Genomic DNA, 26,607 nt, shown 5'->3' on the forward strand with positions numbered 1-26,607 from the left:
CTGCTCCTAGGAGATGTGAGGGGGGGGGGAGACATCTTCTGAGTGCAGGAACTGCTCATTCTCGAAGGTTGAGAATTGCAAATTCCCTGCAAATTCAGAACCAGAGAGAATTTGAAACAGCCAAAGCCTGTTTCAAGTTCTTGCTTTGAATTTTTCAATACTATGTTTTTGTTTAAAGTTGTTCATGTTCTACATTTAATTTTTCTAGATTTGGGGGAGGGAGTGAGAAAGGAGCAATCTTATGGAATCGTCTCTGCAACCGTTTTGGGTCAGTGACAGAAACTGGCTGATTAACTTTCTCCATTGTAAAGACTTTGGCACAGTAGAACTGTTGCATCTGTGCTGCATATTTTTCAAATTAAAACTCTGCTTAAACATGTGTTCTTGCAAACTTAATATAATTAGCTTGAGACTCTGGAGAGCCACTGCCAGTCTGAGTACACATTACTGACTTTGATGGACTGAGGGTCTGATTCAGTATAAGGCAGCTTCATATGTTCTATAGCTTCCAGTTGGGGCTTCATTAACATTCTAGTGTTTACTATGTCTGCCCCATCACTGCCACCAAATAGAGGTTACAACTAAATAATCACCAGCAAAATGTTTCAAACAAGAAAAAATTGGGTATGTAATAGTGGTTATTGGGGATAAAAGTATTTGGAGACAATTTCAGCTGCCTGTCTTATGGCAGCTAGAACCAAATCTAGAGCTCAGTGAGATGGTAACCGTGTACCTGAGCTCAAACCATTTGAGCGAGTCCATCTTCATACTACAAAAAAATCCTACATCCTGAAAAATAGCATGTCTGAGATTGCTCTAGCCTAGATTTTTGTTGCAAATATGGAAGTGTTCAGTCATCTGAACTATCACTTCACTGCCTTAGTGAGGGCCAAACTGCACCTATCACTGTTCTACGGCTGTAGCACTAGATGCGTTATTTGCAACCCCGCACGAGCCAGCAGAGCGGGATCACAGCAAAGGTATTCCTGCTCCCCCTCCCCTACCCACAACATCTTCTCGTCTTGAGGCCAACCTGGGTTTGAGACTTCAGTTTGGCAATGTTGTGGTACACAAAGGCCTATTTGTCATGTGATGCTAAAATGGTAGGGTGAATGCTTCAGGGGGGGGGGAGGATATTGAGCCGCTGGTGTGTATGTTTAATAGAGAAGTCTGAAGGTGGGTGTAGAGGGAGAACAGCCTTTGAAAGGCCTTAAGATAAAAATCTCTTTTCTAACCCTGAAACTTGGAGATGTGGCCCAGGTGAATACCACCACAAATGAATTATAGAATTTTAAGTACTCACTGAATGGAGAGTTCCTTTTGCCCATCAGTTTCTTTGGCTGCTCCTAAATTCCTGTTATCACAGGAAAACAAGAGGATGTGTATATATTTAAAAAACTTATCTCATATCTCCCCTTAGTTGTCCTTTTTCTAAACTGCAAAAGCCCCAGACTCTTTGGCCTTTTCTCACAGGAAAGGTACATCAGTCCCTTAATCATCCTGATTGTCCTCTTCCAAACTTTTTTCTACCTCTGCAACACCTGTTTTGAGATATGGGGACCAGGCCTGTAGACAGTACTCCACATAAGGCTTTCACCATAGATCTTTATAGATCAACATTGGCCATTTTATTTTCAGTCCTTTCCCTAATAATCTCCAGCATGAAGTTTGCCCTTTCCCCTGCTGTGGCACAATGAACTGACGTTTTTATCAAGCTAGCCACGACAACCCCAAAGATCTGTCTACCTACCTATCTGTCTTGGCCAGTTCAGACCCCATCAGCATATATTTAAAGTTAGAATTTATAAAAAAAATCACTCCAGTGTGCATCACCTCACATTTCATTTGCCTCCATGTGTCAAAGTGTCACTAGAAAGGAGAAAATTGGAGAACTTCCTGAGAGGAGATTACAGCTGCATTCAACAGTGTCAGTCAAAGACACTCAGAGAATTATGTGTTTCTAGGAGCTCAGTAGCCAGAAGGTCACACACTGAACAGCCTCATAGATCAGGGTGAGGGTGCTGAACAGCCTCTTAGATCAGAGCGAGACCTAATCTAATTAAAATCTTTTAGAGGTCAATGCTGAATATGGTGTAATTATCAAGAAAAGGGGAGTGTCTTCTGACCTCAGATACACATCACTGAATTCTAGCAGTTGTTAAGTGAGGCAATCTATTTCATTTTGTAAAAGAAAGGGAAAAAAACTTTGCCACCAAGGTTCAGTTCAAAGCTTTTTATTAATTAAACTGCCATTTAAACAGCCTGGTTTCCACCCTCCTCCAATGCTAAGGCTCTTCAAATATTTTCACTTACAGTTTTCAGGACTGTAACCGTGAGCAAATCAGCAGTACATCAAAACACCACCGCTTGGCTTTCTGTGAGTTCTAATTCTCATGGACACACACACACATGTTGAGTGGAAATGGCTCCTGTAACACATGGGGGGGGGATTCACCGCAGCAGCAGCTACCAACTGATAGGATTCTCTCTCTTTGCTGTGCATTCTGTATTCCAAAACAAAGGGGCAAATTCTGAATTTATTTTTTTTTTAACTAACAGAACTTTAAGTAAGGCTATTCTGGTATATTCCTTGTATTAAAATACTCCGGAAGCCCTTTTCGTCAGCTCCCATCAGACTTAGCATTTTCAAAAACGAAAACGTTTCCATTGGCTTCGGGTTGAAATGCTGATGCGGTGATGTGCCCCCAGGGGCCACCTTTCCCTTCTGCATCCCCCAAATCACGTCAGGATAGTGTCATCGATCTGTTCGACAGAGTCGGCTTGGCTGGCGAGCTTCTTCAGAGATCGCCGGCAACTCTCGTTCAGCAATTCCAAGCTGGCAGCATCTAGGATCTTGGAGATGGACTGCAAGGAGTAATGCAAAAGGAGAAGTCATTGCTTTCTATTACTCAGCATTAGCATCTATGTTAAACCAGACAAACAACCCATCTAGTTCAGCACTCTGCCTAAGAACAGCTAGCCAAACCCTGCATAGCTTTTTCCCCGGGCACAGCACATTGGCAAAATCCAGTCCCTTACATGAGGGTCTGTTTTTCTGACTGTAGCCCAGCTTAGCTATTCTACATTCCACTTCTTTCTCTTGTTTTTCATCTTGCTCTCCAACCTCTCTGCCCTCATATCCTGTTCTTCTTCTACCTTTACTCCTCCAGCTTCTGGCCACCTGGGAGTCCCTCCCCTTATGATGACACTTATGTCCTGCCTGCCCTTCCTACCACCACTTATGCATGAAGCCTTTGAAATTTTGCCCAGGCAAACACTGGCTTTAATTCATCCCTTGTTACCCTTGTGCTCCAACCTCCCTCAATAGAAGGGAACAACCACTGGTGCCCAACCATACTAGGGGGGAGCTGAAGATCACTGGCTACAATACCTGCAGTCTCCACTATACCAAGTCAATCTGTTCAATCAGTAATGCCCACCTCAGTGGTTGTCAGACACTAGGTCAGGTGCAAAAACTGGGTCACAGCTATTGCAGGTGTGCTATGAAGGCCAAGAGAGAGCAGGTAGAACAGAGTGGGCTAGGATAAAAGCAAGCTTGGGTTTGCCTCTGTATAATGACCATAAATAGCCATTAAAAAAACATAAATGGTTTTTTAATGGCTGAGGAAATGAACATGGGGCATTTATGTTCTACATATAGATCAGGCTTCACTAAGTGTCCTACTCCTGTTGCAAAAAACAAACAAAAAACACCTTTTGAAACGCACACATACCCCTCCTGCCATGTGAAAGGCATTCATTCCTATACCAACACAGAACCTGAGGATGGTTCCTCTCGGCTCTTCCAGTATGTTACACCCACCCTACCTGCCACTATCCTAGCACTGGCGTAGGCAGTGGACAAGAATGCACAAGCTTCAGCCTCTAAGACTGAAGCAGCAGCAGAAACCTCCCAGTGCTTTATGACTGCAGAATACAGGAGTAAATGAAAGGGAAGGCAACTCCCCCACCCAGAATCCAGAAATACCTGAAGCACTTCCTCGCCTTCTCTCATCTTCAGGAGGTTAACAATGGCTTGGTCACTGTAGGCCCTCACGCTGGTGTTCTTGTCTTTTGTGTTGTCCAGAAGGGCTTTGAGGATAGGCTTAGCAGTCTGAGGGTCCAGGGCAGGGAGGGGATTTTTATTTGCCCACCAGATCATCTTTTCTGCAACTAATTTTATATCGCTGGATGGATTCTGGAGACACTGTAGGAAACAAAATATGTACCTTGGTAGGATATAGGACTGGCAAGTCTTATGGATATGGGGGGTGTCAGGGGAAGGAGGAGAAGACCTGGATTCTCTTCTGAACTCTTCTATGAAAACCAGCAGCCTCTCCTCTGGGGCTGTGCATTTTAGGCAATGGGTAGGGCAGCTGCCTCTCAGGAAAGACTGTCCACCACTGGCAGTTCTCTCACTGGAGAGACCTCAGTAAGCTTTCAAGCAAACTCATGTCTATTGTAAAGAGTCCAATAGCACCCTTTAAGACTAACATATTTTGTTGTAGCATAAGCTTTCGAGAAACACAGCTCTGTTTGTCAGATGCCGCTCTCTTCATCAGAGCTGTGTTTCTCAAAAGCTTATGCTGCAGCAAAATTTGTTGGTCTTAATGGTGCTACTGGATTCTTTACTATTTTGCAGGAACAGACTAACACAGCTAACTCCTCTGGATCTATGATTATGTCTATTGTGGCATTCCTGCTGTACTTCAGTTTTCTCTTTCTCTTTTTTGGCATGCTAATTACCCATTCTACAGTAGGTTTCATTTTTGCTTCCACTTGACAGTATGCAAACACCAGGAGACAACAGGAATCATGCAGGCTGTTAGCTCATGTGGAGGCACCCTCTCCAAGAATGCACCCCCAAGGAGACACAAAACACAACTGACTCCTCCATGTCTGCTGGGCAGAAGAGGCAAAAAATGTAGGGAGATTGATGTAGAAGGGTCTGTTCTACTGGCCCAGGATAATAGAGGCATACAGAAATAAATGATTTGAACGCTGATTTATCTGAGCTTGGAGCTCAGGAGACCTGCAGGCACTAGATTCCCAGCCCAGAAGTAGAGTGTATCCAAGGACTGAGAGCACCACTCTGCCCCTTGCAGAGTATATCTGCCTCCAGAGAAAGGAACAGGAATGAACCCAACTGTGGAGGTTGTCCACTGCAGCAAGAAGAATTGACTATGCTGACCAAGAGCCATTTGATTCCATCTTACAATAACGGGCATGCTCGGGTGGTTTTGTTTGAGGAATCCTCACTAGCGTGGGTGTTTCAACCCAGATAGGTCCCCAAATTGTCCGTGTGACAGAGTTACTCGTCTACGGATATCTGAAGCTTCTACAAGACTTCCACTGTATGAGAGGAGCAGCTCATCCCAAGATGTCTTCACTCCCATCTGATGGAGAACCTTTGCTTCCTGTACTCCAACACTCCACAAGGAGAGCAGAAAGCCTCCAAAAGGATATGCTCCAAGTTACAGAAGTTGCACACTCATATCAGGCATACTTAGGGCTGCCTATCAGGAAACAGCTATATGGTCACCAATCGGTCAATTTGCTGTGGAAACCAGCAATCCCACATCTGAAACACTTACCTTAATGAAGAGGTTGGAGAGTTTGGGTGGCAAGTTTCCTGCATTGGCCTCTATGTGGTGTTTCATGAGGAAGCCCATCCCTCTGATGCCGCTGATAGCAATTGGGATCTGCAGTGTCAGGAAGAAAGCAAGAAAGTGAACTGTTGGGGTTGTCTGTAGAAGGCTCTTCTGAGCCAAGCAGGCTTGAGAATTCTGAGCAAATTCCAGTAACGTGCTGCAATTCAGAGATGTATTCAAACACTGTTCTCAAAATGTGGCCTGATTCACTTGGCTGTCAACTTATTTACTGCTCAGCTGAATACATTACATTGTTTATTTACAGCCCACCTTTCCAACAGGCACTCAAGGCAGATTACTCATAGTGAGTCAGTACAATCAAGAAAATACACAACTTCCTTCCCATTATGAGTATTCTACCCAAGATAACGGGATAATGAAGGCCGTGTCTGCAGGGGCTCATTCACAAATGCTTGTGTGAACGCTGTCTCCCCTCAAGCAGATTTCAGTGCTTGCTTAAGAAACAATTCAAAGCCAATTCCCTTGACAGTTACTTTCAGTACTAAAAGAACAAAGTCCAAGCCTAGTGGCACCTTTAAGAACTATAAAGTTTTATTCAAAGTGTGAACTATCATTCTGCTGCTTCGGACCAACACGGCCAATCACCTGAATCGACCTTTCAGTACTATGCTAAAAGTACTGGGGACAATAAACAAAACAAACTGGAGCCCTACTCTGGAGCTCCACAGTCCACACCTTAATCTAACATTCCATTTCCTCCACTCTCTGCCTTTGATCTGCCTCTTCTGTACAGAGAGGCCACAGAAGAATCTGTCAAGCTGCTCTTTGTCTCCTTGAGCCTGAGGCAATTAAAGCCTGTATTCCTTGAGCCTGGGGGACTCTGCCCAGGCAAACTCTGAGCACTGATCAACCCAGTCAGAAGAATAACATGCACCACACTCTTAGGAACACTTTGACTGCAAACTGGGGAGGGGGGTGTTTGCTATATGTTTCACCTCCAAGTGAAACCTCCCCACATGCAGAAAATCAGGGGGGTTCTAGCTTAGTACTCTTTCTGATGTCCTAGACTCTCCACATTCAGTGAGATATTTTTTAAATGTCTAAAACAATCAAACATGCAACGTCCAGCTTCAATTGGAAGCAGGCCACTTCTAAGAATCCAAGTGGTATGATTTTGTTTATTTACTGTGTTTCTTGCTTCTGAGAAAACCCAACTGAAAACCTTACAAGGAGCCCCTAAGAAAAATTTCTCCCAGCCACACCAAGTATGGAGATGCTTACCCGATCAGCGGTGGCATTGCTGAAGATCATTTCATGGACACTGCTACAGTATTTGGGGTCACACACTTTGCCAGAAGCCACGTTGACGGCCACAGAAAGTGCCAAGCTGCGCCCGTGCCTCACCATCCAGTCGATGCCAGAGACATCAGCTGCAAAGGAGGAGCAAGATCCTAAGTGCATCCCCAGCTCAGAAAAGGATCCTTTACGCTGCAATCTCAGTTCTCAAATATCGATATAATTGGACTCGGTGAGGAGGCTCATTTATGTGTAACGTGCCAATGCCACCTTTTCAACCATAACCATCAAATTTAAGCACTTAACTAGACCAGGCAAAGAAAACCAACCTCTGGCATACTGGCCAATTTGATGTCCGCTATCATAGACACTTAGAAAACCCTGATCAGGATTAAGCATACTTTTCCCCATCTCATGGGAATCACTGTTCACAGTCTGCCAAAGCATACCTAATAAATGATTGAGGAGAACGTGGCTCAGTTCTTCTTCAGTCAGAAATGCACATAGCTCCCCCAGGCAGCCAGCTGAGGCCGTGCGGGTGGCATCCTGATAAGGAAAGGAAATGGAACCTTTGAGAAGAAAGATCGCACAGCTGGTTCACACATGCATCTGTCCCTGGATCATGGCAAGGTAGATTTTTTGGCCTCTCCATGAGTTTTCAGTTCTATACTTGAAGTTATTAATGCTGTATATTGAATTAATTTTTTCCCCTCTCCAGGTACAAATTGTAAGTCATGTTGTTTATTTTAATTTTATGCAAAGTTGTTTATTTTTATCAACCAACCAGATGTATAACTTCTTTTTATTGTCATACTTACTCTACTACAGCTTAGGATGGATATGATTATTTTCCTCTTTTCTTGGAATTGTTATAATGTGTTTTTGGTACTTAATAAAAGTTTGAAAAGTGAAGGGGGGGAGGAAAAGAAAAGAAATTCTACCTGGCATCGGTTCTGCAAGGACTCATTTACATTTGCTCATCATCAAGGGATGAACACACATGCACAGACCAGCCCAAAGTTGAGAGAGAATGAGTAAGATTTTTTTTCCCTGCTCTCTCAGCTTGCAGGCCTGAAAGCCAAACTCTGTACTGATGGCTTTATCTGGAGGAGGTTACAAAACTGCCTACAAAAGACAAAAAACTTCCAGGCCTGCAATGCTCCTGCTCTGGTCCCTCACAATGACCCAGCATCAGGCTGGATTCTCCTGCCAATCGGTACCTCATCATGTCCCAGCATGCCTAGAAGCACTGTGGTGATATTCTTCCGGACTGCTGCATCCACTTTGGCCCCGGCTCCCTGAGTCACGAAGCGCAGGGCCTGCAGCATCGTGTCCCTGAAAAGCAAGTGCAAATGTCTGTCAGAGGAGCTCCTCCACCTAGTCCCCACCTCAGAAAAAGGGGGAAGAAAGTCAAATTCCTGTCAGGACCCAGCCCCCTCCCACAGCCAACTCTACCATGAGCCAACCCCTTCAGGAGGTGGATGGGGGCGGGGGGGGCAGGTGAACAGATCCATTTGGTTACAGTCCATTTGGCTGTTCTGCACAAGTCCCAATTCCCCTTCTTGCTCAAGACGGCCTTTTTTAGGGGCTGCAGAAGGGGAAACGAGAGGAGGACATCAGCAAGCTGCCATGTGAAGCATCTGTCACTGATGCCAAAAAGTCTTTGCTCACAGCAGGCGAGACCAAGCTAAGTGTCATGAATAGCACATCAGCTCTCTGAAACCCGGAGTTTCTGAAGGCCTCAGGAGAGTATGAAGATGAGAGCAGCTTTGTGCCAAGGAAAGCAAAGAATGTGTTGCTTTTCCAGCAGCAATGGAAGGGTGAGGGGAAAAGCCAAAGGCAAAGAGGTGATTATGTGATGCCCCATCAGAACTGATAAAAAAAAACCTCTGCCACATTTGCTGAGGAGAAGCTATTTTGGAAGCAACTGCTAGAGGCGGAGGAAAGCACAGTCACATCATCGACAACTTTAATGGCAACCCCAGAGGGTTTCCAAGGCAAGAGACAAACAGGTGGTTTGTGATTCGCTGCCTCTGCACAGCAACCCTGCAATGACTTGGTGGTCAACCATCCAAGTACTCATCAGGGCAGACTCTACTTGGCTTCCGAGATCAAGCTAATCTGGGCCATGCTGGAGACAACCTGAGGATGGACACCACTCAGACCCGGACTGGTCAGGCCCTCCCTTTGTATATGGTGGAACAGCAATAAAATTCTGCCTCTAATGACATGAAGACCCCAGTTGCAGAAACTCTCCTCTGAAGCAGGAAGAAGGCTCCAGAAGGTGGGAACTTTGGGAAGCGGGGTGAAATTCCAATCCCATCTCTACAGGCCTATACTGGCTCTGAGGTTGGAAGAAAACAGGGCTGGATCCGGAGAATAACTTCAGCTGGGGTCTTCCTCAATGATGCCCCTTGGTGCAAACCTCACCATTTGCTGAGGGGGTCCAGGCTATTTTGGGTGCATGTGTGTGTGTGTGTGTGTGTGTGTGTGTGTGTGTGAAAAAGCCTCTAAACCCTTCAGAGGGAAACAGCCTGCCCTCAACAGAGGTGGGAGTTTTTCTCAACCAAAGTTCCAGAAACTTCTAGAAGTGGGAGGGAAAGTTGCTTGTAACAGGCTGCTGTTCTACGCTTTCCACAGCTGTGCATAATGAACAGGCTATAGGCAAAATCAAAACTTTTGGGGCTGAGAGGTGGAAAAATAGCCTTTTAAATAAAGAAAATCTTTGTTGGCTCAGCTTCATTTGAACCCCAGAATGCTAGTCTTGGGGAAAGAGGGTTGAAGTTGTTTTAGCCACACCATTTGATGCTAGCAATGACACAGCAGCAGCTCAAAAAGAATGCCCAGCACTGCCAAGCAAGCAGGACGGGGTGGGGGGAGAAATGCTACAAGGATTCCTTTTTCCTTTGCATGGCCCTGCCTCCCAGCATCCCCTTTTCCACTGACAAAGCCAAAGGGGCATTTTCTGCAGCTGCTTTGACTGCCCGACTCACCTGACTCCAGAATCTTCACTGGTGCGGATGCCATTCAAGAGTTCTGTAAAGAGTGGATCAACTTTGGCATGGATAGTAATCAGCTTGCCGAGGGCATCTGCAGCCTTGAGACGGACCACCCGGTTGGGGTCCTGCAATGCTTTTGTGAAGGTTGTTTGCAGCTGAGGTAAAAAGGGCTTCAAGGCAATGCCCACCTGCACAGGTTGGGGTGGGGGGGGGGGAAAGCAGAGCTGCTAGAAGAGGGTGTGTGGGCCTTTGCAAATGGCACCATGCATGCAGCAACCCATCAAGCCCACATTTCAGTTCAAGCAAATTTAATTCCCAAACAGAAGTCTCTGAAATACAGCAAAAGGCAAGCTGCAAGGAATTTTTGCTCTAAGGAGACCACTGGCTCGCTTAGGAAACATGAAATCACCAGTTTGTTTTTATGGGTAAAATTCCAAGCCTCAGTCTCAGTGGCCAGTGTGAAAAGGTGATGGTGAAACATCCCCCACCCCAAATCAACATTGAGCAACTAAAAGGAAAAAAATAAATTTGAATTCCCCTCCAAATTCCTTGCTTGCAAACTTTCATTCTTCTCCTCTCCCCGTCGCTGCACTCAGGTGTAGGGAAAAATTCCCGTTTCAAAAACAGAACATTGCTGGATAAGCATAAAAAAGATAACCAGCTGTAGTGTGGAATCTGTAATGTGACATCCAAAACGAGGTTAAATATATGCAACTAAAGCCTGGTGGGCACAGGGACTCTTGTAGGTCAACAAGACTGGCCTGTGTTGAACAAGCTTGCTGAGGGCCGTAGCAGAGTTTCAGAGTTCTTTTAAACCATATATTCTGAAATTGGTGCTTTCGCTAGTATCTTCTACAGCAACATTTCATCCCACGCGTACACACACGCAAGATTGAATATTCATATTGGACCAAGACCAGGTTACCAGTCTTACCAGGTTTTCCACTTTTAAAAGCCACAGCTTTTAAAAGCTTGGAAACAGCCACTTTTGTGATTGCCTTTGGGGAGTAAACATCTTCTCCAGATGATTAGGCACAGAAGATTTTTTTTTAAACTGGGTTTCTATTTTCTTTTAGGGCACAAACGGGCATACTGTGGCCATGCTGGCTAGTTTACATGTCCATTGGCTTGTGCTGAAAAGGTTCAGTGAGACTTCCCCACAGGGTTGGGAACTGCATGCTTGATCTGCCACAAGTAATATATATCTCAAGTAGCTGAATTCCTGAAGGCATGGATCAAAGTGACTTGACAGCGAGAGCTTGTGTTTCAAGGTGCTCAGAAATGCTTTCCGCCCCAACCATTTCCCCACTTACCTTGGCCAGCAGAAGGCTGAGGGTTTCCAGAAGAGCCACCTTGACGTTCCAGCTGAACCTGTCTCCCAGAATGCGGATGAGCGGCCCCGTAATGCTCACGACAGAAGGCTTCAGGGCATCCGCAGAGGTCAGTTTAATCACCAGCCCCAAAGCCTTGGCGGCTTCTTCCTTCTGCTCGGAACTGCCCGTCAGGACGCCCTCCCGCAGCACGGGAAGAATAGAAGTCACTCCCTGCGGAAGAAATCAAAGCAGGCAAGCTGGAGGCGGAAAGGGAAATTGGGCTAATGCTGCATTTGCTTCCTGTTCAGCTGAGAGGGGAGGCAAGCAGCAAAGGGTCACGTCCAACTCCTCCATCCCAGAAGGCAGGCCCAGCAGACAAATCCTGTCCTCCCTTCCTGGGGTCAGCTCTGCTTTCTGACCTTCAGCCAGCTGAGTGATCTGCCTGCCTTTTCACCCTTAAGCCTCCCCCTCACTTTGCATTCTCTCCTTCTCCCATTGGATTAGATGGCCAGAAAAGGGAAAGAAAGAGCTGGGAGCCATCCACTAAGGCCAGAGGGTCTCAGACTGGGGGCTGCAACTTTCTCACAGACGGGTCAAGAGGCAAGCAGGGAAGAGAAGGAACAGGGTAAGCTGGAGTTAAGAGGGTGCAGAAGGCTCGATGGGAAATTTGGGGTTGCCTCTGCATGACATGCAAAACGGCAATAAAAGGAAACATTACTATTTATAAATGCTAAACTTGAAACATACAGCATCAACTTGGATTCTTGTGTCTCATGCTGCGGAGGGGGAAAGCAGAATGGATTTAAGTTTGCAAGTGGAGCCCAAAATGTCCGGCACATTTAGAAGTGGGTTCTACTTCAGAAAGTTTGAGAGCCACTAACATAGGCCAAGGTGTCCCCCAGTGTACTATGCTCAATTTCTAACTTGTTTCCTTCTGCCTTTGCTCCCTTCCCCAATTCTCAGAAAGGAAGGAGCACAGCAGACACATTTTCCAGCAGGGCACCTTCCCCCCTTCTCATGGAGGGGTCCAGCAGCCAAGCTCTGGGCCTGCCTACCTCTTTGCTCACCATCCCCAGAGGGAAGGTGGATCTGCAGCGGCCAGGGAAAGGAGCTCCTCCTATCAATGCAGTGGGGAGGAAAGACAGATGGGCCAAAACACACCTGAAAAGAAAGAATCTTCTCTTGCTAACACCCTGCCCCTTTGGCCTTTCCCTGAGGGAAGCATGGAGAAACAAAAAAGGAAGGGTATGGCTCAGTGCTAGAGCATCTGCCTGGCATGTAGAAGATCCCTGGTATCTCTAGTTAAAAGAACTAGATAGGAAATGATGTGACCACCCTCTGATCGTAACATTGGAGAGCTGCTGCCAGTCTGAGTAAAACTACAGTGACTTTAAAGAATCAAGGATTCAGAGCTGCTGCCAGCCTGAGTAGACAATACTGACTTTAACAGACCAAGGGCCTGATTCAGTAGAAAGCAGGTTCATGTGTAGAACTATCCTCTTGCCCCTTAGTGTGATATTCCAGCTGCCATCTGTCTTCCACTTTTCCCCCCTCCGTCCAAAGTGCAGAGAGACAAACAAAGCGGGCTGTGTTGTTGAGCAGAAAGATCTCCCACATGCTGGAGAGCTCTGGTTTCTGCTTCCCACCAACCTCCCCAAGGAAGAGGTGAAGCAGTATCTGGAGATATTCCTGGGGAAGAGGCTTGGCCCACCGCTCCACCATTGAAAACAAGTTATTGCATCATGGAGATAAAGTCTGCTTTCAGTCTGGCTGAAGCACACAGGAAGCCCAAGTCCTTGGTTCAATTAGAACAGATCCTGTGTCCCTGGAACAACTGACAAGCCCATAAGAACATAAGAGAAGCCATGTTGGATCAGGCCAATGGCCCATCCAGTCCAACACTCTGTGTCACACAGTGGCCAATATATGTGTGTGTGTGTATATTCCTTCTTGGGAATGCAGAATCCAGGCACGTGCTCTCCAGCGGCCTCATTCTCCACCATGCGAATACACACACACACACATATATAATGTGGCTAATAGCCACTGATGGACCTCTGCTCCATATTTTTATCCAATCCAATCTTAAAGCTGGCTATGCTTGTAGCCGCCACCACCTCCTGTGGCAGTGAATTCCACATGTTAATCACCCTTTGGGTGAAGAAGTACTTCCTTTTATCCGTTTTAACCTGACTGCTCAGCAATTTCATCGAACGCCCATGAGTTTTTGTATTGTGAGAAAGGGAGAAAAGTACTTCTTTCTCTCCTTTCTCCATCCCATGCATAATCCCATCTGCCATGGAACTAAATGAGTGGCATACACCATTTTTGGGGGGGGAGTCAGGAAGTTCTTTGCCTTTGACTCTGCAAAAAGCAGAAGCCAGCCCTAGTAGACTAGTAGGCCTCAAAGTAAGTTTGGTAGGTGCTGGCAAGATGCTTATACAGAACTGCGCCAGCACTGTGTCAACAGGTTGACCCTCCTGACTTAGTCAGGAACTGCTGTGATGAGCCAAGATCTCGCATGCGCACTTTACCCTGCAACAATTACCTTCTTGGGAATGCAGAATCCAGGCACGTGCTCCCCAGCGGCCTCGTTCCCCACCATGCGAATATCCCTGTGGAGATCCTCAATGAGAGCCAGCTGGTTTCCAGCATCTAATTTCTGCAAAAGGAAGCAGAAACAAGTCCTTATTGTGTGGATGCCCCACAACAAGCAACACTCCCTTGCACTTTCATTAGGAAGGTGACTGCATGCAGGCAGCGGTGAGTTTTCTTTTCACATGTGGTTACTCCAATATAGGGACTGCTTAATGGCACAATCTCTGGCTACAGAGGAAAAACATGTACAGCTTGGAACATGCGTGAACTCATGAGATCCAGGACTTTTTTTGAGCAGGAACGCATAGGAACACAGTTCCAGCTGGCTTGGTGCTGGGAGTGTGGCCTAATATGCAAATGAGTACCTGCTGGGCTTTTTCCTGATGGAATCTGTGCATCTCGTTTGAATGGTAGAGAGGAAGTATATTTTGCCACAGTTTGAGCTAGCTCAGCATTAAGAATGTAGTCCTAAGAGTTGAAATTAAAAAGCCAAATTGGCATGGGAACTTCTTGTTAGAGTCCAAAGTGGGTATTTGTGTTGTACTAACTGGTCACAAAAGCAAGGTCACTTCCCATGTTTTATTTGGAGAGAAAAGCAGGCCCTAAAGGTTTTAAGCCATCATACTTGCCCCAAACACTTTTATGTCCTGTCAGTGAATCCAAGTAATGCCATGAATAACGGCCTAACTATACATATTTGAGGAAGTGTCAAACCTTGAATAGAACTATTTTTGTCTTTTTCCCCATCATGTTTGTTGATTTCAAAGGTCCTACTAGACTCAAACTTTGTTCTAAGGCATAACCATAAACAGCTTATCTTATCTCTGATCCCTAACAAGATATTCTAAAACTCTACAAATGAAGTGAACAATCTGCAACCAGAATAAAGCAACTATGACTTCAGAGGAAATACATCCTGCTCCTAATTTTCTTAATGAACTCCAGTGGCAGAATCTGTAATTTGTAGGGGCAGAGTTTGAACTAGGCTACATGATAGTTTTGGAGGCAAGCCGTATTGATCTACAATAGAATAGTTAGACTCAAGTCCAGAATTACTTTAATGTCCAGCAAGATTTTCAAGGTGTAAACATTTGAGAATGAAAGCTGCCTTTGCCAGCTTACACCCCTGGTCTCTAAGGCCCTACTGTACACAAGTCTAGCTAGACTAGATGAAGATTTCAAACCTACATAAAGCTTTCAATAGTGTCCCAGTACCAGTGAGGGTGGGGATGTTTGCCAGCAGAAACTTAGAGGGGGAAAGCAAGAGAAACTTCTCCCTTCCATCCAGTATTGCAAAGCTAATATCAAATACCATGGAGGCAAATCCAGTGAAGGACTTATAATCACGCAAGAGAACATCTTTCAGAGAACATCTTTCTGTTCTAATTAGTGAGATTAGGACCTTCCTTGATTGGCTCTGCCATGCTATATCTGATACTGATTTCAAAACAATTATTTCCATTAAACTTTGTAATAATATATTTATTACATGAACTCATTCGGTTTGATTTTTTTTAAAAACACTGTTTTGGGGCGCTCTCCTGGTTTCTCAGATCCCATCCCGAGGACAGCAGTCCACCAAGCCTGACCTCCCAGTCACTCCCTCCCAGAAACAGCCTGCCCTCCCTTCCCTGTCCTACCTTGGTGATGGCGTTGAGCGCATCCCAGCTTTCACTCAGAACCATGGGGTTGGTGTCATTGAAGAGCTGGATCAAGCCCAAAACCAGGTTCCGCAGATGGGCCGTGTAGTCGGCCTTTGTCTTGGAACAGTATATGTTCAGGATGGCAGCTGCCGCCTGCCGCAACCCCACCTCTGGGCTGCGAGTGGCCTCCAGCAGGTCTTCGATGATAATCCTCTGCCCAGCCTCGTCTTCCACGGACAGGATGACAGCCTGGCAATTGGCCATCTCCTGAAATGTCAGGGCAGACAAAGCCTTAAGTTTTGGGCCAGGATTTTAACCACCCACAGTAATCTCTCTGAGACAGATGGACATTCAGTGAGAAGATCGAGAATCCCTTTAAGCAGCCTAGACCATGGGTGTCAAACTCATTTGTTAGGAGGGCTGGATCTGACACAAATGGAGCTTTGTGGGGCTGGGCTATGAGTGTCAAAAAAATGCAAGGTAGTGGAGATACAAACTTTATAATGGACACAGACAATTAAAGATATTTTTTTAACTTAGTTTAAGTTGGAAAGGTGGGGGAATAGTGGAATTTTGCAGTGCAATTTTAAACATAAAATATCAAGAAAAAGCACAAGGCTCTGATTCTGTGGAAACAATGAAATGGCATTGTAAACTTCTCCCAACCCCCAGTCTACTCAGATTATCCCCCATTCAGCAGAGATAAACTGGCTGAAAGCATGAACCCTTTGTGTGCAAGGACACAAGTCCAGAAAGTGTAAGTTTAGGTAAGCTGAAAATGTAACCATCTCTGGTCCATTTGAAACCATTGCAGAGCACAGACAAAGCTGTGCTTACAATCCACCCCACATTTTCCTTGCAGCAGCCAGCAAAGAAAGACAGGAAGCGCTGGGGAGCTGAGATTCAGCCTTGGAGCTTCAAAGGCTGGGACCGAAAGAGACTCAGCTTCAAAGGGTAAGAACAGGAGGGGGAGGGGGGGAGAAAAGAGCCCCGCAAGCCTGATCAAAGCCCTGGGCGGGCTGGTTCTGGCCCGCGGGATGGATGTTTGACACCCCTGGCCTAGACTGAATCATCAAATTTCTTACCATTTACCATTTATTTCTGTTGTTCAAGACCAAAAGACAGCAGATCAATGTATTCAAAAGATACAGAAAGATGAATAAAATCTTTTTACCACCAGCTTTGGCTCACGGGCTGCACTTGCTTCACGCTGGTGTTTTCTGCACTCACCTCCTCCTACCCTACCCCGTGACACTTTTCCCATATCCTCTGGTGGCTTCTCACCTGGCAAGAACCCCACTGAGCAGGAAATCTGACCCTCTGAGCACACTGACTTGCCTCAGCCAGGCTTTCTCTGGCCAAGCTTAAAAAACGATAAGGACCATCATGCGCTGCTGCTTCCCATGCCGCAGGGCAGCCCTGCTGTCAGGAAAAGGGAGATTGTACCTCTAGAAAGATTTCCCATTTCCCCATCCCTCCAGAGAGAAGCCATGCCTTTTATGTGGCTCCTCGGCCAGCCAGCCGACCTGCTCTCTTCAGTGTGGGAGATACACCTCCCTGTCTGAAGAAGAGCTGGACTCCCTTCACTTGGGAGTCTCAGAGCAGCTTACAATCTCCTTCCCTTCTTCTCCTCACAAAAGACACCCTGTGAGGTAGGTGGGGTTCTTTCAAAAATTGCTCTTGAGAGAACAGCTCTGAGAGAACTGCGACTGACCCAAGGCCACCCAGCTGGCTGCATGTGGAGGAGTGAGGAATCAAGTCCACTTCTCCAGATCAGAGTCTACCGCTCTTAACCACTACACCAAACTGGCTCTCACCAAGGCTGGATATACTCATCAGTGGGGCTGAAGAAGTCTGCCATCCTCATTTCTATAAAAGAGAGGTAGCTAACAGTAGGCCCCACAAAGCAGCCCATGTTCGTTGTGGCCTGGCTACCTTCATGTCTACAAAGCCCCATCCACCTGCCACTTGGTTTCCACGGATCACTGTGCTGTGCACAAGGGGGCGGTGCCCTGCCATACAGAGAGTTCCATGACATCATATCTTCATAGGGGTTCCTCCACTTGGGAAGCCACATGTGAGTAGCAACTTCCCACATGGTTCTATTAATGCCATACAGTTAACGGTACTCCCGCTGTGGTAGCACAAAACAAACAGGTAGCCTACAGTCCACTGCACACACGTGATTTCCCCTCTTGTGGAACTGCTACTGTGCTGATGGAATTCTGGTTGGCTTCTACACAGCAGCTATTTCATAAGAAGGTGGCCTTGGTGACCAAGCTACTAAAAATCTCCTCAGTCCGAGCCAAAGAAAGAACTTTGCCTCTGCTGAATTCCCTCTCTGAGGACCTACCTGCTGCTCTTCACCTGTCCCAAGCTTCTCCTTCAGTGCTGACATCATGGCAGGCAAGATTACGCCAAGGTGCCGGGTGAGAGCATCCCCAGCCACTGTTGAGAGGAATGCCAGGACCCTCGTGTTCACAGGAGGGGAAATGAGCTAAGGGGGGAAAGACAAGGCTACATTATTGCATATCTTGAATCCATGGCCCTTACGCTGCACTAGCATTAAGCTCTGTTTTGGGGGAACCAAACAAACAATCCTTACTTTGAACTGTGACCAGCGTTCCCTCTCAGCTGAGTTAGTGTGAGCCAGCTCACAGTTTTTTAGCCCCGAGCTCATGCATTTTTGCCTTAGCTCAGGAAATATTACCTCAGAGCAAACTAATTTATGCAGCAGCTCACAAAGTCGAATTTTTGCTCATAAGACTCCACAGCTTAGAAGGAGTATTGACAGTGTCCCCAATTTTTTAAGGACCATTTCATACAAATCCGAAGATACTGGTATTGGATTTCTATCCCACTCTATACTCTGAATCTCAGAGCGGTCACAATCTCCTTTTACCTTCTCCCCCCACAACAGACACCCTGTGAGGTGGGTGGGGCTGAGAGGGCTCTTACAGCAGCTGCCCTTTCAAGGACAACTTCTGCCAGAGCTATGGCTTACTCACGGCCATTCCAGCAGCTGCAAGGATGCCATTAGTTGGACGCTCACCCAGCCACAGTGTTTGGATGACTGAACCTGTGTGATGCACTTGTTTTTTGGGCAGTTTTAAACTTCATATTCATACTTTACATTTGTAAAGGGTAGGCCATGTCTCAGAGATGAAACATATGTCTGCATTGCAAGGAGTTCCAGATTCAATCCCTGGCACCTCCTCTTAAGAAACATCTCTGGGGAAGCCTTGGGAGAGCGGATGCCAGCCGGAGTAGACAATACAGGGTGAGAAGATCAATCACTGGACCCAGCAGGAAGCAGGTTTTGTATATTCAATGCAATCCTAAGCAGAGTTACACCCTTCTGAGCTCAATGAAGACAAAGATTTTGAGAGGTGTCATTCTACTTAGGACTGCATGGCTAGACATCTGGATGCGGTGCATGAACAGGTCCCTTAAGAACAGCTTCAACAATGGAGACAGTGTAAAGAGATGACCTTTCAATGATCTAAGAAACTGTTTGCTGCTATACCTTCGGCACCAGGTAAGGCAGCACCACTCGGCTCTTCACAGCCATAACCTGCTTAAGGCCATCCAGAGCAAACTCAGATGTTTCTCTGTCATCCTAGAGAGGGAGGGAGAAAAACAAAGATCAGGCTTCTAGATGGAATGCCAACACAGCCATGAGCGCTGGCGGTCCAAAAGCGACACAGTGAAGCTCTTCACAAACATGGGATCGAATTTACTTTGCTACCGCCACAGAAGTCCAGATACCTATAACCCTTGGTTCCTGTTACTGCAAGAATCTCTACTCTTAACTGCCCCAAAGGAAAGTAAATGAGGACACAAGAATCATCTTGCTGGATCAGATCAGTCCCAGAATTCATTTCCAAGACCCAGATGCCTCCAGGAAGCTCATAAGCAGGGCCTGCAACTGATATTACCATCCTCAACACCTGAAGCTCAGAAGTCAACTGCATCAGAACATGGAGGTTTCATTTTGCTACAAGAACTCCTAATAAACTCATCTTCCATGAGGTCCCCCAAATTGTCAGTTTTGGTCACTGTTACATTTCCCCCAGTTGCTACCAATCCCGTCCTCCTAAATCTGCCAGTGATACAGAATTTTGTAAACACTCTGAACCCAGCAACATCTCAGTGATTTACCAGCTGCTTCAGCAAGAAGGGCAGGATGTCTTCAAGAGCCTGATATCCAATGGTGGAGTGCAGCTGTTCAAATGTTTTGGCTGCTGCTTCTCTAACCTCTTCTAGGGGGTCGCACAGAGCCTTCCTCACTGTTGGCACCAAGGACTCTGAGAAACACAGCACCTGAAGGGACAACGATTACTCTAGAGGGAATTTGGGAGATGTATCCAAACACCTGAGAAACCAAACAACTTTAACATTTAATTCGCATTAAATTACAACAGATTATTCAGAATAGCTTCATCTTGTAGGGAAAGCTAATCTTAATGCAATATTTTCTATATTCCATTTAAAAAGGAAGCATTCCATTCTTTGTCTCCACAATCTGCAGACAAAACCAAGTCCTTCTAGAGTTGCAAGAGTATTTTCATTTGTCAGAAAGAGGTAGCATGCAAGCCCAATCCCACATCGAACAACATAATCCCAAAACGGCAATGGGTAGAAGAATAATTGGCGGGGGGCAGGGAAGAGAGGGGGAGAGAGAGAGTGAGAGAGAGACGGCAAAAAAAAGCTTCATTCCCTACATTTCTCAATATGGAAATTAAATGCCACATTGAAAGGGGCAGTGAATAAGGAAAGCACAGAGACAAATAAGCAGAGGATACACTGCCCTCTGGTACCAAGTCCTAAATATATACTCTACCCTGAGATTTGTAGGAATCACACAGCCGTTAAGAGGCTCAAGACCCACCAGACTCCCTGCTGTAAAGGGAAGCAAACTTACTGCATCCCTGCTGGTGGACTTCATGATCTCACTCAGCCCAATGCAGACTCCTTGCCTCTTGTCGCTCATCTCAGACCTCAAGCCCTCTTCCAAAATGGGGATGATTTCCGGGAGGATCTTTTCACCCAGTTTTCGGACAAGGTCTCCCAACGTCCGTGCTGCAATCTGCCACCACAGAACAAGAGAGTCAGGGTGAGTTCATTGGGACAGATACAGTTGCAGTTGTTCTAACCCCTGACTTTCCATGTGGAAGAGATTAAAGCCCTATTCTATGTGGCTCTACCTGGTTATACATGGCTCTGCCTTTACATCCTGCTCCTGCTCTCCTCCAGGGTCTACAACATTCAGTGCACTGGATGTCAGATGGACTAGAGGAGCCTTTATGCATCAAGTCCAAAATACACAGGCCTGAGCCATGTGATCCCTATTCCTGCTCCACATCCCCAGTTTGGTGCAGTGGTTAAGTGTGCGGACTCTAAACTGGGAGAACCAGGTTTGATTCCCCACTCCTCCACTTGCACCTGCTGGAATGGCCTGGAGTCAGCCATAGCTCTCGCAGGAGTTGTCCTTGAAAGGGCAGCTGCTGTGAGAGCCCTCTCAGCCCCACCCACCTTACAGGATGTCTGTTGTGGGGGGAGAAGATATAAGAGACTGTAAGCCGCTCTGAGTCTCTGGTTCAGAGAGAAGGGCAGGGTATAAATCTGAGTCTTCTTATTCTCCCAATTGAGGGAGAAGGACCAGGTTTATACATGCTGGATTCCATATTTCAGCATGACGTACATATTTCAACGTGATGTATAATCCCAGAAATATTAGGATTGCACAACATCACTCCTACACCCATAGCAGGTAGAGCCAAATGGGAGCAGGGCTCCTCACAAGTAAGTTCAAAAAGAGCATACATTTACTAACAATGCCAAAATGGCTCCTACATGGTAGGAACAGACCCATCGGTCCAAATACTTAACTGTTCTCTTGTCAGCACAAGTACTGGCCAAGAATCCCAAAAGGAGGCCAAAGAGCGTTGGCAGAATCTCCCGGAGCGTGCGGGGTGTGTTTGAGACAACAATCTTCCAAACGTGCAAGGACGCTTGGCGAACAACCAGCTGGGTATCCGAGCGGCCCATGTACAGCCCTGCCAAGACTCTGTTCCTCCGCTCCACGCCAAGCACATGAATGATGGCCTAGAAAAACAAAATTAACACAAAAAGGAAGTTAACAAGGAAACAGCTATGGGGGGGGGGGTTGCCAATGGAGGACCAGGCAAGAACCCTCTGCCACCTTCTTTTTCTTGTAAATTATTCTGTGGCAGTGGCAGACACAGAAGAATAAACAGCTCTTACTTTATTGGACTGGGCTGTGCCAAAGTTGTCATCCTCAGAGGCAGTTTCTGTGGTCATTTTTCCTGTGACTCCAGAGATGTGGAACAAGAGGTCTCCAAGCAACTGAACAGAGCTAAACCTGAGAAAAAGGAATAAAGACAGCGGGATAAAATCAACCCAGCTGTTACACTTGAACATGCATACACATGGCCAGACCAATTCAGCTGATAGACTAACCCTCCGAGAATTGTTCAGCCATTTTAAAAAATCTTCCTAGTGGCCCCAATTGCATCTTGTAGTATAGAATTCTGTCCTGTGTAGCTCTCAGAAGTCCTAGGCCCACATCCATCCCACTGGCTGCTGTAGGAAGACAGAGACTACCCGCCTACCTGAAAATCAGCATCTCACCTGATGCGCCAAAGGTCGTCAAAGAGACCCTGCTCCAGCTGAGGCAACAGTAGTGCAATGGCTGTCTCGGCATACATGCTTATAATCCTCTGTCCAGCACGCAAGGCTGTGTCTCGCACAAACTCATTCTCGTCTGCCAGTGCCTAAGGAAGTGGATATGAATTATGGGGTGGTACCTTTTGAGGTACAAGACAGAAGCCCCAGGAAAAGTGCAACAACCCATGTCCAGCAGACACGGCTCCCGATAAGCTTAGAAAAAAGCCTCTAACCCCCTAAAAGAAAGGATTCAAACATCCAAACTGCTTCCTACCTTAAGGATACAGGGTATGATGGGTCCAACGTAAGGTATAAACTTCTCCCCGAAGGTAATGGGCAAGTAGTTGAACATCATAATATAACCATCCCGGACATGCGGAGCAATGTCCACTTTGCTTGCTGTAGCCACAATTTCTGGCATCAGTTTCTCCAGTTTTTCTACCCCTAAGCCTGCCATGACTTCAGCCAGACCTATATTGGTAGAAGGAGAGGAGATGGAAACAGTTCAGTGTTATAAAGATGAAGTTATTATAATCAGGGCTGCATGTGTGTTATGTTCCCACAGAAAAGCTGCAGAACGTAGTACTACCCGGAGAATCCAGCTTCCTAACTACCTCAACTTTTATCTCTTTAATATGCATTTCTTTTAGCGTGGACCTCTTGTGGCTTTGATAATTATTCATCATTCCTATGGCACATTTCAATTAAGAAGTATTTGGTAACCTTTACTGAATTAACCTCCGAACAATCTTGAGAGGTCGGGCGATGTATATGGAACACCAAGGCAATTGGTTTCTTGCCCCAGGCTGCCTGGCATGCTCATGGTCCATTACTGACTCTCTCGCACCTCAATTCAGTACTTAACCAAGAAGACAGCGCGAGTCCCTATCATCCCATGCACAATCTGCCAGACGACGTGAAGGGAAAAGGAGAAGAGAACTCCAGCATTGCACAAAGCCAGTCATTCTTACCTTGTGCAGCACCAGATCGATCCACCGAGCTCTGCTCATAGGTCAGGGTCTCCATCAACCAAGGCAGCAAGTCCTCAAAGCAGGACTCACCCATCCCCTTCACCATAGCGCCCAGTGCCTTTGCAGATACCGTGCGCACCTGCAGATTCAAAGAAAGGGGTAATGAGAACTGGAGAGAAGCAAGGAGCCAATAACTCAATGGCAAGCATGCCTTTTGCCCGCACAAGGTTCAACGGCTGCCGTAAGGCTGGGATTCTGGAGAGCTGCTGCCATTCAGAATTGATAGCCCTCCTGAGGAAGATGGGCTGAGAGTTCCTCCTTGGTGCTGCTGGCTCAGTCGGTAAAGCACACAGTTTGTATGCAGATGGTCCCAGGTTCATTCCTAGCACCTCCAATTAACAGGATCTAGGGGAGGGAACTTGTGGGCCTGTCAGAATAAGCAATGCTGTGGTAAATGAGCCACTATTCTGACTCGCTGTAAGGCAGCTTCAGAGGTCTAACAGTAGACTTGTCAGGGAGACATACCTCAGGCACCGGGTCCAACAAAGACGCTTTCAGTCCAGGAGTCACACTGGGCAAATAAGGAGCCAGATCCTGAAACGTGATAATGGGTGAGTTGGAACAATTGCGTGGGGAAAAACTGGACAGGGAAGCAAGGTGGTTGTACCATAAAAAGAAACGCTTGGGGACAGCTCTGAAACAAAATGCATCTGCTGAAGACTCACTCTCAGTTCACTCCCACTGGGTACCACCACCTCCCCAATGCCTATGTGAAGTATGATAAAGGGAAAGGGCAGCAGGTAAGCCTGCCATCCTTGGAGCATGACAGGTCAAAGTTGTGAAACTGCAATTGACAACCCCCCATGCTAGCTTGAAGGAGTGATGTGATCTGCTGCAGCTATGAGGCAGAACCTTTAAATGGCAACAAAGGGACAGAGTACAAGACAGGCAACTCTGCTTAGCAGGAGATACTCCCAGAGAGAACTAACCCAGGAGAACTGTTGCCAGGCTGAGCAGACAATGCTAACCTTAATGGACGAAGGGCCTGGTTCAGTAAAAAGCAGCTTCATGAGTGTTTATGGGTGTGTTCATAATGTACTATATTCCCAGTATGGTACATTACAGTTCCTTAACTGGATCTGCCTGCCCTTCTACAAGGAGCCTACAGCGGAAGAGTCTGTCCTCAGCAGCATACCTTCTGATCCGTCAGTGAATACATATTCCCAATTATCTGGGCTGCCATCTTCCTGGTGTCGGTGGAACGATCTTGGAAAGCTCTCTGGACAATCGGCATGATGAGGGCTAGAGAAGGCGCATCGATGAAATGGACAAATTTGGTGTCCAGCAGAGTCTGCAGACACTTCTGAGTCTTCCTGGAGGGATCCGTCAAGGCATCCAGGAGAACCGGCGCAATTGCTGAGGGTTGGGAAGGAGATGGAACAAGGTCACCGAAAGAGGCCACTGTTGTGCTAACTGCAATGGGATCCCTCTTGATAAAAGGTCTCTCCCACTATGAGAACGACCGTCTTGGATCAGATCAACAATCCATCACGTCTATCATCCTCTTGCAAACAAAGACCAGCAAGATGTCTCTGAGTACTCAGAAACTAGGACCGATTCCACACTTAGCGCTTGCCTCCCTTCTGTGTGTGAGAGCCAGTTTGGTGTAGTGGTTTAGTGTGTGGACTCTTATCTGGGAGAACCAGGTTTGATTCCCCACTCCTCCACTTGCACCTGCTGGAATGGTCTTGGGTTAGACATAGCTATCGCAGGAGTTGTCCTTGAAAGGGCAGCTGCTGTGAGAGCCCTCTCAGCCCCACCCACCTCACAGGGTGTCTGTTGTGGGGGAGGAAAGTAAAGGAGATTGTGAGCTGCTCTGAGACTCTTTGGAGTGGAGGGCGGGATATAAATCCAATATCTTCTTCTTCTTCTTCTCTTTTTCCTGGATTCTGCATTGGCAACTCTGGAGCGGGGCTGCATGCTCCCTGCTTGCTCCCTGTCCCGTGCAAACTCGAGAGCCAAGAACAAGACTTAGACAAAGGCTAATGTGGAATCAGTGTAGGTTCATCCCTCGAGGAGGCTAACCTGGTATGCGTAAGGGTCACAACTAAATAAATTTGATTGTACCATTGGCTTCTTACCCATTTTTTCTTGCTCATGAACAGGACATAAAAGTCCACCCCACTGAGCAGCTGGTATTCAAAAGTATACTATCTCGGAACACAGATGTTCTAGTTAGGCATCATGACTGGCAGCCACTGATAGAATTACATTCACAGAGAACAGATCTTTTCCAAAAGCTGTTCAAGCTAGTAGCCCTCACCATGCCTCATTACAGCAAACTCCACAGTTCTGCATGATGTGAGGTTCTTTCTTTTGTCAGCCCTAAACCTACTGATGGCAGCAAGACACAACGCAACCATCTCCTCAAAAACCTACAACAGGGGGAACCCACCGGGGACTCAAATTGGAGGCCCCAGAATTGCTTCTTCCTAGCTTGCTACACCTTCAAGCCCCAAATGGCACACACAGTCCCAGTGTCTGGCTCCCCATCCATCCTTATCTGCAGTATGTGCTTATGTTCTACCCACCTATTTTGGACATAAAAATCCACAGATATTTACTCCAGCCTAATCAAATGGTTCTGGGGTGTGCCCAGAGATTCCAAAGCTCATGGAAAGGCCCTGTGCTCTCCATGTTTCAATGTTATTATTACACTTATGAGTGGAAATGCTGATGCCCTTGGTCTGAAATATTCTGCATGACAGATGCTTACCTAAAATCTCAGGATTTCTGATAACCGACCCAATCTGCCGGAGCGCCTGCTGCCCTGCCTTCTGGACCTTCACGTGGGAGTCTGTGAGGACTTCGGTGAGTTTTGGCACAATGTTTGGCAAACAGGACGAGAGCTGCTTGGGAGCGCAGTAGGCCATGGCCCCCAGCAATTCCACAGAGCCTGAGGGAGGCAGGAAGTAGGACATTAGCAAACAACTCACTGGAGCAAAGGTAAAAGTCAACTAACTCAGAAGGTTTGGGTGACATTAACTCAGAAGGTTTGTGGACTGTGAGGCTGGGAGTTCTTAAAGTAGAAAGTCAACTGCATCTGACAGGAAAAGAAAGTTCGTACAGAACTGACAGGATTCTCCATTCGCAGGACTGTTTAAGCCTCCTAACTCTTCTTTGCAGGAATAAGACAGATAAAATAAATGTCATGCATTTCAGAAAACACAATTCCAAGGTTGTTAATCTGCCACCTGTGTGACAGTCTGTGGTGAAGAAGATGACCCTCCAGCAACTAAGCACAGAAACCTGACAACAGCAGGGGGTTTATTTCTTTTAATCCATCAATAACTAACTATAGCCATGCACAAAGACAGCTAATGCATTTTTTGTAGGCTGGTAATTTCAGTGGACTTCTTCTCAGTGCTGTGCAAGCTCTGGAGTTATGGAGAGTTATGCAGAAAATAGGAAAGAGATTTAAGAAA

At 46.5% G+C, this 26,607-nt stretch overlaps 1 protein-coding gene across 1 annotated transcript in view; it reads right to left on the reverse strand.

Moving 5' to 3' along the window:
• Window positions 1–2,218: 2,218 nt before the first annotated feature.
• LOC132590805 (stalled ribosome sensor GCN1-like) overlaps window positions 2,219–26,607 on the reverse strand; it is a 65,762-nt gene continuing 41,373 nt past the window's right edge. The window contains exons 37-58 of the mRNA XM_060263732.1: window positions 25,899–26,078; window positions 24,318–24,538; window positions 23,648–23,716; window positions 23,123–23,261; window positions 22,426–22,622; window positions 22,116–22,258; window positions 21,729–21,846; window positions 21,354–21,569; window positions 20,386–20,550; window positions 19,623–19,784; window positions 18,988–19,080; window positions 17,815–17,958; window positions 15,459–15,728; window positions 13,769–13,882; window positions 11,221–11,451; window positions 9,902–10,095; window positions 8,129–8,243; window positions 7,358–7,454; window positions 6,894–7,042; window positions 5,595–5,702; window positions 3,989–4,207; window positions 2,219–2,865 (exon numbers count right to left, since the gene is read on the reverse strand). Coding sequence (XP_060119715.1) covers window positions 2,740–2,865; window positions 3,989–4,207; window positions 5,595–5,702; window positions 6,894–7,042; window positions 7,358–7,454; window positions 8,129–8,243; window positions 9,902–10,095; window positions 11,221–11,451; window positions 13,769–13,882; window positions 15,459–15,728; window positions 17,815–17,958; window positions 18,988–19,080; window positions 19,623–19,784; window positions 20,386–20,550; window positions 21,354–21,569; window positions 21,729–21,846; window positions 22,116–22,258; window positions 22,426–22,622; window positions 23,123–23,261; window positions 23,648–23,716; window positions 24,318–24,538; window positions 25,899–26,078 — 3,470 coding nt within the window. The 3' untranslated portion in view covers window positions 2,219–2,739. The remainder of the gene's footprint in view (window positions 2,866–3,988; window positions 4,208–5,594; window positions 5,703–6,893; window positions 7,043–7,357; window positions 7,455–8,128; window positions 8,244–9,901; window positions 10,096–11,220; window positions 11,452–13,768; window positions 13,883–15,458; window positions 15,729–17,814; window positions 17,959–18,987; window positions 19,081–19,622; window positions 19,785–20,385; window positions 20,551–21,353; window positions 21,570–21,728; window positions 21,847–22,115; window positions 22,259–22,425; window positions 22,623–23,122; window positions 23,262–23,647; window positions 23,717–24,317; window positions 24,539–25,898; window positions 26,079–26,607) is intronic.

The sequence above is a fragment of the Heteronotia binoei genome, unplaced genomic scaffold, assembly GCF_032191835.1.
Source record: "Heteronotia binoei isolate CCM8104 ecotype False Entrance Well unplaced genomic scaffold, APGP_CSIRO_Hbin_v1 ptg000807l, whole genome shotgun sequence".
NCBI lineage: Eukaryota > Metazoa > Chordata > Lepidosauria > Squamata > Gekkonidae > Heteronotia > Heteronotia binoei.